General features: G+C 38.4%; 1 protein-coding gene across 1 annotated transcript in view; it reads right to left on the bottom strand.

Moving 5' to 3' along the window:
• Positions 1–20319, bottom strand: part of ERCC6L2 (ERCC excision repair 6 like 2) — a 156028-nt gene that overhangs the window by 4334 nt on the left and 131375 nt on the right. Inside the window, exon 18 of the mRNA XM_061426138.1 lies at positions 5646–5827. Coding sequence (XP_061282122.1) covers positions 5646–5827 — 182 coding nt within the window. The remainder of the gene's footprint in view (positions 1–5645; positions 5828–20319) is intronic.

The raw sequence follows: 20319 nt of genomic DNA, 5'->3' as shown, positions 1-20319 counted from the left end.
AAATCCTATGATGAAGGTAAATATGATACCCTGTGGCATCCACAAAAGGGGTGTCTAAGCCAGTGACTGGTAGTGGGCTGGATAGCAGGGACGGCTTTGCTGCTGTCACCTCAAGCCAGTCAGGTAAAGATGAGCCAAGAAGCCTCCTGCAGAGAGAGGGAATATGCACAGGCCCAGTTCCAAGAAGACGTGGTGGACAGAGGGGCAGGAGGAACTGCCAAGGAAGAGGATGAAAATCATGAGGGGTCTGTATGCCAATTTCAGAAGTTTGAATTTCATTCTGTACACAACAGAGAATCCTGAGGGTTAAAAAAAAGTGATTTTTTAAATGTACATAAACAGGAGCTTTACTTAAAGCCACTCTCATTTTTGCCACTGAGACCAGGGTGTATAAAGTTTGTGTTTCCTTTGATTTTAGCGGCAATCCATACCATATACTCAGGACTTTCTTTTGTAGTTTCAGATGAGCACACTGGCTTCTAGTCCTCACCACACTGGTCCTGTTACTTGTTTCCAAATCCAGGCACTAGCTATGCCTGATCAACAGTCACTCTCATTGCCAAGAGAATATTTACAATAACACAAAAACAAATTTCCAAATTTCTGTCCTGGGTATGGCCAATGTCCCTGTTGTAAAGCATCAAGTATGTTCTTAAGAGGTTCCAGTCTCAACCTTACAGGAAGTAATGACATATCATTATTTTGTTTATTAATCACTTCTGAATCCATTTTCATGGCCTTTCTAAGAAATATTTGTGCTGTGAAGATTAAGTTATTGGCAAAGTTACAGGCTAATGTCTTTTGCTTATCCGAGACTTGTTGGTGTATCAGCAGTTGCCAAAGTATGTTCCCCTTTGCTGTGCTGACCTCACCTGTGACCCCGTGCTTCTGTTAGCTCTGGGAGGAGAGGTGCTTCTGACCTTATTCTGTCTGAGTGTTACACCAGGATACCGGGCTGTGTGATTACCCTTTACAGGATCAGTTATGATTACAGTTCATTTTATTTTCGCTTTCTAAACTTGCTTTCATAATTCTCGGTCTTTAAAAGAGTTTTCTTTAAATATTTAATGACTGCAAGGTACAACCAGGGGATACAAGCTAGCCACTTTGTGATGAAAATTTTGTAGACACTCATAACCCACATAGGGAAAGGGGTGTGGGTGGGGGAAGAAATCAAAGTTGGGTATCTGTCTTTCAGCAAGTAGATGAAGAGTAAGTAGCTGTGGAAAAATTCAATTCCTCTCCCTTGTTCTTGAGGAACTGAAGGAGAAGGGGTGGAAACACAACTAAAAACCATGCTGTTTCTGCCTGAACTTTCTGAAGTGAAGGTAGGACTGAAACTTCATTCAGATGATCCACGGGACTGCATCATGGTATAAATTCTTGACTCACATAGAGTAGGATGGTTAACAGAAAAGAGTTCGGGCACTGATCCCTAGCTCAGATGTTGGCATTCTAATATTAGACACCCTTCACCTTTTTATTTAGCATGAGACATTTATCCTGAGGCTAAGATAGAGAAAAAAAAAACAGGTAAAAAATAATCATTGTTAATTCTTTCTTCCTTCCTTCCTTCCTTTCTTTTAATTTTTTGGCCATGTTGCGAGGCATACAGGATCTTAGTTCCCCCACCAGGGTTTGAATCCAGGCCTTCTGCAGTGCAAGTGTGGAGTCTTAACCACTAGACTACCAGGGCAGTCCCAATACTTTTATTTTTATATACAGTGCCAAAGGGGATAAGATGCTTTTGCTTCTCAAAGACTGGTAAAAATGTATATAGTTGGCCTTCTAACTAAACAATTGCCCATACAAAACTGCCCCAACTTTACTCCAAATCACTGCTGTAAATATGTCTGTGAGGAGCTGCAATGCTGCAGCAGTGTGGGATGTTCAGCTTTCTGGGCAATGGTGGGCAGCTCAGGGGTGTGATCCAATCTGCCACACCAGGACCTGAGGAGCTAAGGGGCCAGTTGCCTGGGAGTTGCCAAAACCCTGAGGGAAGCATCTGGAACATACAGAGCAACCAGCACTTTCCTATTGTCTGTAGAAGCCATCAGGACCAACCGGAGCTTGCCTCCTCTCCCTGCTTACCTCAGTCACTACGCCACAGTTACCCTGACCACTGGCTTCTCATCCTCCTCCTGGACTCTACAGCCTTGATCTAATCTAATCCCTCATCCTTCCAGACCATTCCTTGGTGCCCCTGGAATCAGGCTATGATCTACCATCTCTCCTGTGTCTTCTACCCAAGGAGTCCCTCTGTCTGCTCCTGATACTGCCTCCTCCTATGCAGCTTTCACCAGTCAAAATTCTTATACCTCCCATCCTTAAGCCTTAGAGTTCAAGCTTCCCACTGCTGTTTCCATATTATTTTTTCTTAAAAACTCCTCCCAATCTTAAAGGTTCATGCTATCCAGCTTAACCATTCTCAGTCCCACCCCATCTTATTAACTGACTTCCTAGTTCCTCCCTGCTGGAGACTGACACTCAAGACCCTGGATTAACGTTGCTTCCTTTCCCATCTTCTGCCATCATTCTTGGTAACATCAGTATCCGTGTGGATGTCCCACCCAACTCCTGGCCCATTAGTTTCTTTACCTCACTTCCAAAGACTCAATTTCATGTCAGGTCCGTATTGCCAAGATCATACCACTAATGTCATTACCATTAACTGCACAACTTCCAAATCCCTGAATTCAATCATATGCTCCAGTTCAACTACTCAATCATCCCCATGACAACTGTGTTGGATTGTACTTTTCATCTCATCAAGTCCTCCAATTTGCTGACTCTTCTGCTTTCTTCACTATCATCAACATCCCTTTGTTGAGTTTAGGTTCAACTTTATAATCACTTCTTTGCACACATCCTTCATCTTCCTTTCTTTCTTCTCCTTCTCCTTGTAAAACTCAGCTGTTTCCCTATTCTGTGTCTGCAATGAGCAATTGAAACTTGAATGAAGTCTGTACAACTGCACAGATGGTTTTACTGTAATGACTCTCAAAGAGGGACTTAACATCACTCAGGAATTCTAGCCCCATAAGCTTGCTTTACTACTTTATAAATTACTTCTTTCATAATTTCTCTTTCCTCCAATTTTTCTCCCTCAATACTGATGAATTAAAGCATCAGTATCAATTAATTAAGGAAATACCCATTGTATCTGTGCCTTTCTTTACGCCTTTCTCTTGTTCAGTTGCTCAGTCATACCCGACTCCTTGCAGCTCCATGGACTGCAGCACGCCAGTTTTTCCTGTCCTTCACATGTCCCGGAGCTTGCTCAAACTCGTGTCCATTGAGTTGGTGATGCCATCCAATCATCTCATCCTCTGTCGTCCCCTTCTCCTCCTGCCTTCAATCTTTCCCAGCATCCGGGTCTTATTTTCCAATGAGTTGGCTCTCTGAATCAGGTGTCCAAAGTACTGAAGCTTTAGCTTCAGCATCAGTCCTTCCAGTGAATATTCAGGGTTGATTTCTTTTAGGATTGACTGGTTGGATCTCCTTGCAGTCCAAGGGACTCTCAGGAGTCTTCTCCAACACCACAGTTCAAAAGCATCAATTCTTCAGCACCCACCCTTCTTTATGGTCCAACTCTCACATCCATACGTGACTACTAGAAAAACCATAGCTTTGACTCTACCGACTTAGTCATAACACCATCTCCATTGTAATGTCTCTGCTTTTTACTATGCTGTTTAGGTTGTCCCTTTCTCTTAGTACCTCTCAAAGGCTAGACCTTCACCTGTGGTCTGGATCCCACGTTCTTCTGCCTTCAGGACTTCACTCTTTCTGTTGTCACCTCCCTGGCATAATCTCTTTTCCCCCTTTTGGTCTTTTTCCTTGATATACAAACAGGTTCTCGTGGGTTGGCAATCTTACAGAAAAACCTGAATGAACTTTTTGGCCAACCCAATATTATCTTCTCAACTTAAAAACAAACTACCCTTGATCCCACAGTGCCCTTCAGCTACTGCCAGTTTCCCCATCCAGATTTAAGGAGGAGTCCCAGGGGCTTGCCCTTTCACTGCCTGCCCACCTCACCTTGGCATGTACCTACTTAGAGTGCTCACGTGAAGGCGACCAGAGTCCTTCAGCTCCAGGGGCTTTCCCCCTTCTGCTTCTGGTCCTCAGCAGTAGTCAATAAAGTCAGTGTTCCCTCCTTTCTGAAGCTTTCACTTCTCTTGGACTTCAGGGTCTCACACAGGGCCTCCTACCCAGCAGGAGTACGTAGTCACCTTCCAGGCTCAGTCCTGGGGCTTCTCCTCTCCTCTCTGTGTTCTGTTCCTAGGCTGCTCACACAGTCTATGGCTGTAAAGACCATTTGTAATCTATTTCTAATCTCTATGCTGATAACTTCCAAATTTAGATCTCCAGTCCCAAAATCTCAGGGTAGCATTATCCACTGCCTATGTGACATTTCCCCACATCCTCAAATTTAATGAGTGAAAGAGAACTCTTGATTTTTTTTTCACTCCAACCTTTTGTCTCTCCTAGTTTTCCCTATTCAGTGAGTCCAATCTGTTGTTTAAGGCAGAAAATTGGGAGTAAACTTGTCTTCTCTCTTTCCCAACAACCAGTTCAACACCGAACTGAATTTATCCAATTGGCTCTGTCTCCCCGGCAACTACTCTACTCTAGCAAACCACCACCACCTAGTTCCTTATGGTTTCCCCTAGTCTGCTCTGCCCTCTTCCAGGCAGAAGCTGGAAAAACCTTTTAGAAACATTAATACATCAAATCATGTCATGCTTCAGCAATTTCTACTGTGGTTGGAACAAAATCCAAATTCTTTTCTACAGTCTACAAGGCTTTGCATGCTCCAGCCTCATTTATGTCTCTCCCTTCATCTCATGCCATTCTCTCCTTGATTTATTCTGCACTAAGTACACTAGCCTTCTCTCAAAGGCCCCTCCCTCTTCAGAAAGTTCTCACTCTGTTCTTTGCCTGATTATCCTTCAAGTCTTAACTCACATGTCACTTGTGTAGAGAGCTCTTCCCTGACTACCCGCTAGAAAGGAAGTGGTGCCCCTCCTGATCCCACTATTCTCTATAAAGGAAGCTGTCCATTTCTTTCCTATAACACACTATTTCATAATTATTTATAAGTTTTTTTATTTTTGAAAATTCTATGGTTTGATGCCAAACCTCATCTCACTGTACTGTAAGCGCTTTGTCTCTTTTTTGACACTGTATATTCAGCACTTAGCACAATGCCTGAGTGCATATCAGGTGCTCAATAAATATTCAACGACTAAATGAACAGAATGCACTGAAGTATTTCATTTACCTATATAAAATTTACCTATTTCATTTACCTGTATTTCATCTTTTATCAATTCAGGGATTAACCTTCTTAAAACACTGAAACATTTCAGATTTTTTTTTCGCCATGCTACAAAGCTTGTGGAATCTTAGTTCCCCAACCAGTGATTGAACCCGGGCCACCACAGTGCAAGTGTCGAGTTCTAACCACTGGATTACGAGGGAATTTGGGGATTTATTTTTTAAAGTGTACAAATTCAGACTTTCCTGAAATATTCAGATGCTAAGCGTAGTTAAAATTCAAATAATTTGTGTATGTAACTAGGTAGTTATATTTCTTTTGAGAACTATGACAAAGCCAGGTGTTATTACATGCGACATACCTGCGGATCCCCTTCGGTGTTTCTCCAATTATGAAGGTGGTCTGGTCTATTCGGCAGACTTTTTTCTTCTTCTGGCTTACAGGGTGTGAAATGTAAAGAGGAAATGAAATGCTGCCCTCACTTGGTGGTTGGCATTCCTTTGTATGTGTTGATATATTGCCCTTCATTTTTTCCTTATGTGTCTGAAACAAGGGATGAGAGCAAAAACTGAAAAAATATTCATTTTTAGTCAAATAAGGAGTCTGTCTTACTTTTTCCCAATATTCTTTACAAGCCTGTATATCATATTCATGGGCTTCCCTCGTAGCTCTGTCGGTAAAGAATCTGCCTGCAATGCAGGAGTCCTGGGTTTGATTCCTGGGGTGGGAAGATCCCCTGGAGAAGGAAATGGCCACCCACTCCAGTATTATTGCCTGGAGAATCCCATGGACAGAGGAGCCTGGCAAGCTACAGCCCATGGGGTTGCAAGAGTCAGACACAACTTAGCAACTAAACCAACAAACCATATCATATTCTCCAAGTGATAATCATTGCCAGATCTTGTTAGATCTTTAAAAAGATACTACATTTAGCAGTAATGTGATGCTTCTATTTTCATTAAGATATATGCTAAAGATATATCTTTCTTAAAGATATACTAAAGGTAATATGGTGTTTCTACTGTCAAGACTGTGGGTATACTGATACACATGCTGGCATCTACTTTTCTAAATAAGGATACAAATTAGTGATGTAAATAATGGTATAAAATGAGATATTTAAAAACTTTTAATTTAGTAATTTTTCTCAATATTACTAAGCAGAATTTCAGTTATTTAATCTTATATAAGTAGTCAAACTTTTTAAAATAACAATCTTTATATGATAATGAAATAAACTATTTTCATAAATCCTACTTCAATCTCTACTGAGTTGCAAGAAGTAATTGTTAAGATGTTTACCATAAGGCATTGAAATTACAGAGAGAATCATATTTATTTTATAGACTAAGGGTTTCTTGCTTAACACAAATTGTTAAAAATAGTGAGTCAAGAAAAAATAATTTTAAACTGTATGATTCCAATTTCCCTGATAAAATGATATGGTGAATATGTGGAAAGTCCCCATCTCATTTCAAAAAAGAGAAATGTGTGCATGCTCAGTCGTTCAGTCATGGACTCTTTTGTGACCCCATGGACTGTAGCCTGCCAGGCACCTCTGTCTGTGGAATTCTCCAGGCAAGAATACTAGAGTGGGTAGCCATTCCCTTCTCCAGGGGATCTTCCAGACCCAGGGATTGAACCTGGGTCTCTGGCCTCTCCTGTATTGGCAGGTGGATTCTTTACCAATGAGCCACCTGGGAAATATTGGATGCAATTTGACAACAACAATAAAGTTATATTTGAGCTCAAAAATAAGAAGGGAAAATCTCTAGATGCCCAAATTAAAGTAACATAGCAGCAGGTGGGAGCTGAAGCTCAGCAGCCCCCAAGGATGGGTCCTAAGTTCCGGACTACAGGACTCCATGTGTAGAGGGAAAATGGAAAAGATTTAACTCTCTGAGTTAAACAATCAACAAACCAAAAACACAGCAGGAATTAAAAGGATATCCAATTTTCAAATTAAAGCTAGGAAAGCCCGAACTGGGGCACAGGATAGAAACAGGTTACTTTTTTGGTCTTGATAGAATCACTGGTGAAAACATGTCCAGCCTGTGCGATTTGTGGAACACACTTGTATTGTAAGGAAAATCTAAGCTAAAAACCAGCATAAAAAACTAGCCAAGAATCAGTGAAAACCATAGATCTCAATGAGGGGTAAATACAAAAACATAACATAGGAACACTTTTTAAGTTTAGGGAATGCTTGTGATTCTAAGTGGGGGGCACAGGGGGAAGAGCTCAGGTAAAATTATAAAGAACATACAAAACCCACTAACATGAAAGTGGGCAGATACAATAAATGTGAGAATCTGTATCTGAGGAATTATAGATTACAAAGCAATGTGAAAGAGACTTTAAATCATTAGCATGTCCAGAAAAATAAAGGAAGTACTAGGTATTATAAAACACCAGATCTGAGAAAGAACCAAATACAAACTCTAGAAGGGAAATATAGGTTTGGAAAAAAAGGATATAGAAACAAACTTAAAATATGTGTTAAGAAGCAGGCTAACTAGCCTTACAATGATAGTTTATAAACTGGTAGAATAAATTACTCAGAATGCTGTGCAGAGATTAAAAAAGAAAAACAAGAAAGAAAAATTAAAAGACAGAAGACCTGTCAGAAGATAAACCATATTTATAAAATATTAGAAGGATAGAATAGAGAAAATAGAAGAGATAATGCCAAAGATATAATGGCAGAGAATAAGAAGGCACAAATCTTCAAACTAAAGAAGGAGAATCTCTAGTGTGAAAAATAAAAGTAAATCTGTACCTTGTTATATCACAGAAGAGAGACTATCTTATAAACAGAGAAAAAAGATAAGCTATTCCACAAAGAAATAATAATCAAACTAAAGGCAGACTTCTCATTACTTCTACTAGTATCACGATCACTGCCACCAGAAGACAGTGAGGTCATCTTCAACATGCAGGGAGGAAAAAAAACCTACCAACCTAGAATTCTACACCCAGTTAAACTACCATTTAAGAAATTTGTAGGCATACAAATACTGCAAAACACAGATTAGTAATTCTCAGTAAGACAACTATTCTTTCTTTTATAGGTGTTCAATGGGATTGAAGTAGTACATATCATTGAATGTGGCTGGGGAATGGCTTTCATTCCACATATACTTACAAAGCACCTATTATGTTCCTGCCACTATGCAATGTAGTTGAGAACCAAAATATTTACATACACAAAGAGGCTTGTACTCTTAAGGGACTTAAAAATGCTGAGTTACCCCTCCCTTTTTAAGATGGCACATTTAGTTTATTCCTTTTAAAAATTAAATCATTTATCTCTTTAATTTATATTAATTTCATGGAAATAAACTGAACAAGAGAAATAATTGTATTTTTTATTTTTAAAGCAAACCATTCCTAATGAAAAGAAACAGACTTCTTCAAAATCTACTGTGATTCAGATGGGCATCACAAAATGCCAGGCTGTCAGTTTGAACTAGGGCTTTGCATCAGTCAGTAATGCTGAAAGTACTTTCCTCAAAGACATCATTTCCTAAATTTTAAAACATTATTAATAAAGAGAGAAAAATTTTCATCACTAAACATAAATTTGAAAGAGATTTGATGCATTTACTTCACGTCACAAGAAAATAAGATGAATTTTAAAAGTTCCTAATAAAAAAGCTTTGATGATTCCCAAGAAATAATTGTCCATTATTATAAGGAGGGATGGTAATATCTATGTAGGGATAAAGGGAATAAGCCAAAAGAGAAGGAACTGGGCCAACCAGGAACATGCCCTCCTCATATACCATAATTTCTGAAGTCATGGAGAAATCATGCCAAGCAATGGCAATCTTCAATTATTTACATGATTACTCTGGGTCTTTCTGACTCTGGAAGTATTATAAAACTCATATTTCAAACCCCAGATACATTTTTTCTTAAATTAGTTTTACATATTCTTCAGGAAAATTCAACTTTTCCAATCATAGCTATCAGACATGTGAATTTTAAATTTATGACAAATATTCTGCACTTTAAAATCTGATTATTTTAGATAATAATGCAAACAGAAAAGCATTTTTCTCTCACATGGGCTCAATATTCCATCTTTTATTTAAAAAAAATAGGTTCAGATTTCCATTTTAGTAGGGCAGTTTAACACTTACTGAAACAAGGCTGTGAAACAGAATTTCGTTTACTAATTTGTTTAATAAATACTTTGATGCCCTTGTTATAAAAGCTGGTGTCACTATTTTGTAGTAAAACAGTATCTTTTACAATAGATAATATAAGGAAAATAGTGACATAATGCAGTTGCAATTCCAGGGGCAGTTATAATTTATTATAAAGCAAAGTACAAGGCCTGTGACCAAGATGAAAAGATTTCAAATTATGTGAAATAAGATGCAAACTCATTACTACCACTTATGTCAAAGCTGGGAAGTCGTACGACACTGGCGCAACAGTATGAAGTAGCAACAGTAATGAAAGGTCAAGAAATGAAAAATTCAGTAAAATGAGCTGGATTAAGAATTTAAAAGATAATATTATTGCTTCTTAACATTATGGTAGAAGGTAAGACTGCCAGCTCAGGAAAGCAAAATAAATCCACTCTTTCCACCAGAGAACAGAATGGCCAATAGCTGGAACTCTATGTATGTATTCAACAGGAAATTTTGAGATCATTTAACATGAAGAAAGCAGAAAGCCCAGTTTCCATAAAAACCGCTAACTGATAGTAAACTTTTTTTCCCTAAAAAGTTGCTTCAAAATTATCCAAGATTTGCTTTGAGGAATTATCTCTACACTCCATGATGCTGATGTAGGTTTCCTTCTTCTTAAGATTTATGGTTATAATGTCAAGGAGGAAATTATGAAGAGAAGAACTTTGCATAGTATTTGTATAATATAAATATGTCTGCTAATAAGTATTTTACAAAGCTTGGCACTGAGTTTAATTTATAACAGTAACTGCTATGTTCATGATTATTTTCATAAATTATTGGATATTGTTAGGTATGTCTACTATGGTACTTTTACAAAAATAATCAAATTTAACTTATGGAATATTTATTAAAAATAAAATTCAGTAAGTGTAAAGAGTATAGTAATTATTTCTAAATAATGTAAATATATAGTTAAGAAATCCATTTGATGATGCGATTAACTGAATGGAAATGTGGGGTTACTTGTGCTGTGCTGTGCTAAGTCACTTGGGTCATGTCCAACTCTACCAGGCTCCTCTGTCCATGGGATTCTCCAGGCAAGAATACTGGAGTGGGCCATGCCCTCCTCCAGGGGATCTTCCCAACCAGGGATAAAACCCAGGTCTCCCGCACTGCAGGCGGATTCTTTACCAGCTGTGCTACCAGAGAAGCTCCATGGGTTACTTAAGAAAGCTAAATCTATCAGAGAATATTGAAATAATTCCAATTTATGAGTAGTAATATATCTTTCTCCTTTGGCTGTTTCCTATGTGGAGCAGCCAATTGAAAGTTGAAAAGTAGAGGAAAAATTCTCTCCCTTCAGAATTAAACAGGTCTAAAAAGGTAAAAGGTAGGCCATGGCTAACTGTGTTAAATCCTAATCTGATTTATATAATTAAAAAAATTTAAATGTTATTGTCAGAAAAAGAAATATTTGTTATTAAAAACAAAATTCAGAATATGAAAATTATTTAATTCAATCAAAAACACTAAATATATATTATTTCTACAAGTGGTAATTATTTTAATATATTTTGGCCAAAATAATCTCCTTACCTATCCACAATTAAGTGTTTACTGTGGAAATGGCTCACTTCAAAGACTTCATAAATATCTACTTTTTAAAAAATTGAAGCATAGTTCATTTACAATATTATATTAGTTTTAGGTATAAAACATAGTAATTCATTATTTTTTATAGATTATATACTCCATTTAAAATTATTATAAAACACAATAATATGCTATGCTGCACAATATATCATGAATATCTGCTTTGACTTAATTTTGATAAAAATATGAAATTATTCATTTTTCTAATGTCTCTATAAAATATTTGAAAATACATCATTAAAATTACTATTGAAACATGTATAAAGTATACATTCTGTAAAATAAAAGCTATAATTTTAAGTTGTAAAAGATATACATTAGGATTATAACAAATAAGAGGGTACATTTACAGGAAAGCATTTCTTCTTTTAGAGTAGCCAAAATGAATTGACACTAGACCTAGTCAACTATATACAATCCTCAACAATTTATTTATTTCTTATTGTAAAGTTTTAGATTTATATTGATTCTAGGAGGAATCTTTAGATTAATAGTATGAGACATTTATAAGACTTTTGATAGGATCTTTTTTCTTTTAATCCCCAAGTGTACTGTCTGTATTACAAGGCATTAGACCTAAGCAGATGGTGATTGCAGCCATGAAATTAAAAGACGCTTACTCCTTGGAAGGAAAGTTATGACCAACCTAGACAGCATATTCAAAAGCAGAGACATTACTTTGCCAACAAAGGTCCATCTAGTCAAGGCTATGGTTTTTCCAGTGGTCATATATGGATGTGAGAGTTGGACTGTGAAGAAAGCTGCGCGCCGAAGAATTGATGCTTTTGAACTGTGGTTTTGGAGAAGACTTGGACTGCAAGGAGATCCAACCAGTCCATTCTAAAGGAGATTGGTCCTGGGTGTTCTTTGGAAGGAATGATCCTAAAGCTGAAACTCCAGTCCTTTGGCCACCTCATGCGAAGAGTTGACTCATTAGAAAAGACTCTGATGCTGGGAGGGATTGGGGGCAGGAGGAGAAGGGGATGACAGAGGATGAGATGGCTAGATGGCATCATTGACTCGATGGACATGAGTTTGAGTGAACTCTGGGAGTTGGTGACGGACAGGGAGGCCTGGCGTGCTGCGATTCACGGGGTCGCAAAGAGTTGGACACGACTGAGAGACTGAACTGAACTGAACTGAGACCTAAGCCAATAGCATTATTTTAATTGAACTGAAAAAAGAAAATAAGGTATACATTTTCAATTGAAAGAGTTAGAAGAAATAAAAAATGAAAAAGTTTGCAAATAATCTTTGTTGCCAGTGTACTGAGAATAGGAAAAAAGGGAATATTCCCCCTACCTCACAGCCATATGACTACATTAGCATTTTTCTATTTACTCTGCTACATATGAAATTAAACTTTACATAATAGAAAACTTCCCAGGTGACTCAGTGGTAAAGAATCTGCCTGCAATGCAGGAGACACAGGTTGGATCCCTGGGTTAGATCCCCTGGAGAAGGAATTGGCAACCCACTGCAGTATTCTTGCCTGGGAAATCCCATGAACAGAGGAGCCTGGCAGGCTATACTTCATGGGGGTAGCAAAAGAGTTGGACACGACTTAGCAACTAGACAACAATAACAACAACAAATAGAAAACTTCACTGGAATAGTGCAGAGAATGTGGTCTTTTAAATATATATATTTTTTAATTTAAAAAATAAATTAAAAAATGTATCTATTAATTAATTTTTGTCTGTGCTTGGTCTTCGTTGCTGCTTAAACTTTTCTCTAGCTGCAATGTGAGACCTTCTCACTGCGGTGGCTTCTCTTGTTGCAGAGAAAAGGCTCTAGGCATGTGGGCTTCAGTAGGTGCAGCACGTGGGCTCAACAGTTGCGGATCCTAGGCTCTTGAGCACAGTCTCAGTAGTTGCGGTGTACACAAGCTTAGTTACTCCGAGGCATGTGGGATCTTCTCGGATCAGGGGTCAAACCTATGTCTCCTGCACTGGCAGGTGGGTTTTTACCACTGACTCATCAGGAAAGCCTCAGTGCAGAGAATGTTTAAGGGAAAAAAAAACAACCCTCTTTCTTTGAAGTAAAAAATAATTTTGGAGGCAAATTACTAAAGAACTATAGAGGGCATCTAGATAGGAAGAGCAAGGAAAAGGGAAAAGTTGATAGGGATCAGTTTTCCCATACACACCCACCTACGGGCAACAAATGGGGCAGGAAGCATTACAATTCAGGAGACCGAGTTTCAAAAACAACCACGAATGGCCTCTAGTTTCCATTTTGGCAGGAGAAATACTATTGTCATCTGTGCCATCTTTCTTAATCTCTTTGAGGCTAATTACTGGAGACACATTCATAGCTGGTGCAGATAATGCAGATTCCTATTCTGATCATTTGTACCCCTCACAAAATAGAGGAAGCTTTGAAGTGGATAATGTATGATGAAAAACAGGCTGATAGGATGGGTAGCCTGTCTGTTGTAGGCTACCAGGAGGTAGTGAAATTTTTATTAAGCAATTTTGAATCTGTCTGCTGAGCTGGTTTTTCTCACCTTAGAAAACATATTACAGAACATACACCAGAACAAAGAGCAATGTGTATTTAACAGCCACATTCACCATTTTTTTCCATAATCAAATGATTAGCCTTGATTTTTTGCTGTTGTTGTTTAGTTGCTAAGTCATGTCTGACTCTTTTATGACCCCATGGACTGTAGCCCACCAGGGAAGTCCTTAGCCTTGATTAGTCATTGAGAAAATGGAAATCAGGGAGGACATTTTCAAAGGCAATGGAAGGTCCCAATGGCTCTGACCTATTGAGAAGCCTGAGTTTGGATCCTAAGAATCACCAGAGGATCTGCCCCTTCCAGGAAGGTTCACTTGTTCCTGAGAATAGCACAGACTGTCAGAGCTGGGCACGTTGTATAGCCAAAGTCCCTCACATTGGTCTGATCACACTAACTTTGCCACAAAGACTTTTTTTTAAAAAAGTGCTCTTTCACTTTTTTTCTTCATTAAACCTTAAATAGTTAAGTCTGAGAGGCAGCAATGCTTTGGTTTACACATTTGTTCAAACAAAAGATTAAAAAAGAAATCTCTCTTTGGGTAAAGGCCAAACCCTGTAAACACATAAAAAAAGTCATAAACTTGCTTGTCTTTGCAAAGCAGGGAATCAGGAGTTCTATAAAAACATAGAGCACATGTAAATAAATTCATTCAAATGGCACCTGAGAGTCCAAAATGACAAAGAACTTCAAGGATCTTTGTACAATTGTGAAAAAGTCCTTATCCTTCAAGTGATCATTCAAAATTTCTGCCTGGAGGTAGAAAATATTACTGTAAATGCAGTTTTCCAATACTCAACAAAAACCAAAGGCAACTGTGAGATACCCCTGAACTGCCTTCACTCAGACTCTGGAGAAAAGCCAGCTGGTTAGAGGACCCACCACAAATATACAATGAAGTATAATTTTCTGCATATGTTTAAAAATGTCATTCAAATCTGAAAAAACAAACTTAGATTCAAATTCAAACCTTCCCTCCCTCCCCTTTTTTTAGGTGGTAAAGAGAGATTAAAGTTTGTAATTATGGGTCTGTTTTCCTCCTGGAAGGAGTAACAGTTACAATTCAGTTTTATATATATATAGATACGTATGTATTTTCTTTTTTGGTAGTACTTTGCTTTCAGAGTGAGCCACAAAAGGACAGGCTGCCCTGAGCCTAGCTTCCTTTTTTTTGTGCACAACATCCATTTCTCACTGTCCAAGAAACTCATCTATTTGAAAGAACAAAGCGATGGCCTCTGGAGTACAGCTGACTACTGTGGGGCACATACCATAAACAGAAATGCAGAAGCCCTGTCTCCCTGGGACCTGGGAACCTGGAGGGACTGCCACAGCAGTCAACCTGTAGGAAAGGGCCAGGTGAGACGGTGGCAATCACCTTCAAAAAAGCCTGCGGACCAGCAACGGGGAGTTTCTGCTAATATAATCTCAGACCTTCATGGGAGGATGGCCAGGCAGTAGATTCCCCTCAATACTTCCTACACACAAAGGCTAGAGCAAGATCTAGGGCCTTCTGGGGTAGCTGTCTGAGCAAGGACTCGGCACTACAAGCCCTGGTGTCTAGGCCTTCCTTGGTCATTTATTGCGTAAATTTGAGAAAAGTCTTTTTTCCTTTTTTTAAAAAATCTTTTTGAGCCTCCTTATCCTAAGGAGTAATAAGGGATTTGGAGATCAGGATCTAGGGGATAAGAATTTGGATCCGGGACCCCTATCAGTATCTTCCATATTTAAAGTTCACAATTCTACTAGTCTTTTTTAGGATCTCCAGTAAGTTGTAATGAATAAGGTCCTTAGCATCTTATAATCCTGACTAAATTTTAAATCTTTACATATAATATTTATGTTAATATAAAAATGTCTATAAAGATTACTTGAAGGTTCTACACTAAATAATACTTGTTAGTGAAAAGACCACGGAAGGGTGGTGCTGATGGAAAAATTTTAAAGTCTTTCTTGGCAGGCACCTGCCCCTGCTTGCCTTTCCAGTGGCTGGCACTTCCCACAGGGAGCTTAGGCTCTCACTTCCTTCCTCTAGGCCTCCAACTAGAGTAAGTGCAGGCTTCTATGTAGGCTGATTCAGTTACAAGGCTATGGATGGCTCTCCAGTGTCTAGGAAAGAATATTTCAAGCACCGAGCCACAAATGACACTGGGACACTGTTACTAGTTGTGAAGCTGGATGCAGATTATTGTTTATAATCAAGTACTGAAAACTGAATAATTCTCCTTTTTAGTGAATTAGAGTAGGTTTCATATAACCACATCATTTTCAGTCTCTTCTATTCTGATATGCTTTCATGAGCCATGTAGCAGAGGAAGTTCAGTGTTCACACAGAGAAAGGCCAACTGAAAGTATGTTCCACTAGAACTGAATTTAATAATCAAGTGACCCTGTCCACATGGTCTAAGATGGCAATTCTGAAACTTTTTGGTTTTAGGACCGTTGTATAGTTTAAAAATTAATGAGGACCCCAAAGAGATTTTGTTTATGTGGGTTATATCTACTGCAAGTTTAAAACAATTAATTTATTAAAAATAAAAATAATTACGTGTTAACTTAAATAATTCTTTTTACCAACAAAAAGTTTATATTTTCCAAGGCAAACAAACAGAAAACTAACCAGAAGACTGACTATATTTTACATTTTTACAAATGTCTTTAGTAGCTGGCTTAATGAAAGACAGCTAGGTTCTCATATCTGCTTCTGCATTCAGTCTGCTGCAACAATACCATCTTAGTTGGAGTATATGAATAAAACCAGCTTCATATAGATATATAATTGAAAAAGGGAAGAATATCTTCATAGCCTTTTCAGATAACTATAGATATTCTTTTTTGATACTTTATAAAAATTCAATCAAGGTTAGTTTCATGTAATATTTGAAACCACATCAGAATTTTTTACATTACTAAAATGAAAATTCATTGGTATATTTTGTACTTTGGCTGAATTTTTTCCCTATGCATGATTTTGTAATATAATTCACTGTTCATCTGGAAAACAGTAAGTCAGTTATGCGTATCTTCAAAATGTTGACACATTCAAATTATACAACATCAGAAAAGCATATTTGTTATTAAATATTTAGATATTGGGAATAGGTTATGGTCATGTGCTTAGGAAAGGCTGATTGCCCTCTCAGTTCTTAGCGGATAAACCGAGATTAATCAAGCCAGAATTACGTCCTGCCAGAAAGATTTTCCTCCAGAACAAAGGGAGAGACACATGAAGAGGAGCACAGCTTCCTGTCCTTGGATACATTTGTATGAGGAAACAGGTTCTTGAGATGTAGCATGTAACATGTAGATGTAACATGAGGAAAAAGGCTTCATGGAACTAAAAATTAACTGGCAAAGGACAGTGGAGAAGAAAATCAGAGAGGCTGATATCTTATGATGTCACTGGACTGTAGCATTACGCCTGGAAATATTTCCCTCCAGACTTGCTATTATGTGAATTAGTTAACAGCCTATTGCATAGGTTATTTTCAGATGGTTATTCTATTCTATGCTACTGAATGCATCCTGTGAAATGAAGTGAAAGTCACTCAGTCGTGTCCGACGCTTTGCGATCCCATACAGTCCATGGAATTCTCCAGGCCAGAATACTGGAGTGGGTAGCCTTTCCCTTCTGCAGATATATATAAGGTGTCACATAATACAATAAGTGCTAGAGCATACATACATGCATATACACACACAAGTAAAGATGAATTTGAGGAAAACATGTACATTGCTTTGGAGAAGACAGAGAAGAACTGTCACTAATGATACAAGGAGTTGAAGTTCAACAGGCAGACACAGGTAGAATGGAATTTTAAACAAAAGAAACACAAGAGCAAAGACATGGAAGGGTAAAAATCCACGGTGTGCTTGAAGACTGATTCATAAACTGAAGGATGACTAGGAAGAACCTGTTCAGCTTGCTACCCTCAGGGTCTAGTACAGTGCCCGGCACAAAGTTACTGTCAGTAATGCTGAATGAGTGAATCAGAATGAGACTGGAAAAGCAGGCTAGCACCAAATTGAGACAAGCCTTACATGCCACAGAATAAAGACAACAAAACAGATATTTTATAGAACTTTGGAACACAGAAAATTACTCCCGAAAGTAATTTTCAGCTTGGATGGGGATATCTTTCTGACACCATTCTCCACGTTCTCCCTTCTTGAGTGGGTTTCCTATGCCAGAACTATGGTCAACAGATGACAGATAATGAGTGAAGATGAAGAATACCAGCATTTATGCTGCTCTTCCCTGGTGGCTCAGAGGAATGCGGGAGACCTGGGTTTGATCCCTGAGTTGGGAAGATCCCCTGGAGAAGGAAATGGCAACCCACTCCAGTACTCTTGCCTGGAGAATCCCATGGAGGGAGAGAAGCCTGGTAGGCTACAGTCCATGGGGTCACAAAAGAGTCAGACATGACTGAGCGACTTCACTTTCACTTTAAAATGATTAATGTCTTTATATCATCTGCTAGAATATTCCTTTTAACATTAATATGTGGAGCCTATACTCACAGTGAAAATTGTTGTGGGCATCTGCATTATGTAGTAATTTCTTGCAGGAATTACTAGTAACAAATGTTTTCTGAACTTCCACTCTGTATTGCCTGTTGCTAAGTGGTGATGCTAATGAACATGTACGCCGTGGTCCTGATCCTTAAGAAGTTTGTAACATACATGAGAAGAGAGCAAACACTAACACGGTGTCCACCACGTCTACAGTGATGATAGGCACAGAGAACGGGTGTGGAAGGAGCTTGGAATAGAGTGATCTCCGAAAACTGAGGTTTTATGGAGGGAGTGAAACTTGAATTGGGAGTGAAGGATCAGCCAGTAGATGATTTGGTTGGAGGTGTAGACTGAGTAAGTTTATTGAAGACCATGAATGACAGGCAAACCTGAGACTACTTCTAATTCAGATAAGGAGGGATTGTTTCCCTTGGCTGATTATAAATACATTCAGTAGCTCTGAACAATGCCAAGTCATTGCCAGAGGATTTTTAGGAAAATTCTGAGATTTGTTTATAGAAAAGATAGTTTAAACTAGTTAATTTTCGGAACACAGTGATGGGGATCATTATACCCTGACAACAACTGAAAACCTAAATTATTCAAAAAGTATCAATTATATACAAGACACTATTTTAGGTCTCCAGAGTTATCAAATGAGAATCAGAGATGTATTATGCTATTTTTAAAGTCCAGAGTTTACTAGAAAAGAAGATGTATACTTACCTAACTGATAAAAATTTGGAAGTCATATGTTAGAATAACTAGGCCAAAGTACTATTACATGAAACAGAAAAAGCATAAGAAGGACAGCTTCTGCTGCTGCTAAGTCGCTTCAGTTGTGTCCGACTCTGTGCGACCCCACAGATGGCAGCCCACCAGGCTCCACCGTCCCTGGGATTCTCCAGGCAAGAACACTGGAGTGGGTTGCCATTTCCTTCTCCAATGCCTGAAAGTGAAAAGTGAAAGTGAAGTCGCTCAGTCGTATCCGACTCTTAGTGACCCCATGGACTGCAGCCTACCAGGCTGCTCCATCCATGGGATCTTCCAGGCAAGAGTACTGGAGTGGGGTGCCATTGCCTTCTCCGAAGAAGGAATTACCTACAGCTTATGTTGGAATTGGGGCAGGCTTTGTGAAAGAGTGACACAGCTGAGTTACATGCTGAGAGGTAGAGAGGTTTGGAGATTTGGGAGGTTAGGACAACAAAGCCTGAGTAGATACTGCCAAGTCTTACAGTATTTCTTGAGTCCAGATAGTTTTAACTATCTAAAAAAAGATTTTTAAAGGGAAAGATACATTCAGTCCACCTGAATTTTTTAACTGCTAAAGTGAGGGAAATTATTAATAGACAAGTTATCTTGAAAAATTAGACTGATTTTTCATATTGGAAAAGCAAAATAGAATTAAAAAAAAAAAAGGAAAATCTCCAAAGCAAAATAGAAAGTAAAGGAACTGGGGGAAAGCACAGGAGAAACCAGGATTGAAAGACTACAGGGATTTAAGCTGACTGCCACTGTTGAGCCTGAGGGAAGTCAATACCATCTCATTAAAAAGAAAAAAAATCAGTAAAATAGTATTGTTTGCATTAGTCTCCAAGAATCCTTCAAGTTCTGAAATACTATGATTCCCTATCCTTATAATTTCGCTTTATTCATCCTATAAAACTCAGAATTCATATGTGTAGAGGCAGGATTCTCAGATAAGATGATAGGTGTTTCCATTAAGTGGCCATGTCCAATTGATGCCATGGTTTTCATAGAGGGATAAAATATACATTTGAAAAGGGCTATTATTAAGTGCTTAACATTCTGTTAAGTCACTAGGTAAAGTCAATCAGAGCTCAATGAGGCCTTATATCTCTAAGCCTTTATATTGTTACTTATGCTGAGATGCTCAGTCATGTTAGACTGTCTTCAACCTCATTATTATATCCCATCAGGCTCCTCTGTCTATGGGATTCTCTCAGCAAGGACACTGGAGTGGGGTGCCATTTTCTCCTCCAGGGGATCTTATTGACCCAGGAATTGAACCAGTGTCTCTTGCATCTCCTACATTGGCAGGTGGATTCTTTTAGAAAGCACTATTTGAAGAAATACTATTTTTAAACTATTTATAATCTTCCAACCACTCTAAACAGAGAAACTGTTCAAAGAAGCCTTATCAATCTTCTAAGCAACTGGAACAATGACCAGCTAGGAGA

This window comes from Bos javanicus, chromosome 8 (genome assembly GCF_032452875.1).
Source record: "Bos javanicus breed banteng chromosome 8, ARS-OSU_banteng_1.0, whole genome shotgun sequence".
Taxonomy (NCBI): Eukaryota; Metazoa; Chordata; class Mammalia; order Artiodactyla; family Bovidae; genus Bos; species Bos javanicus.
This window is presented reverse-complemented; position numbering and strand designations above follow the sequence as displayed.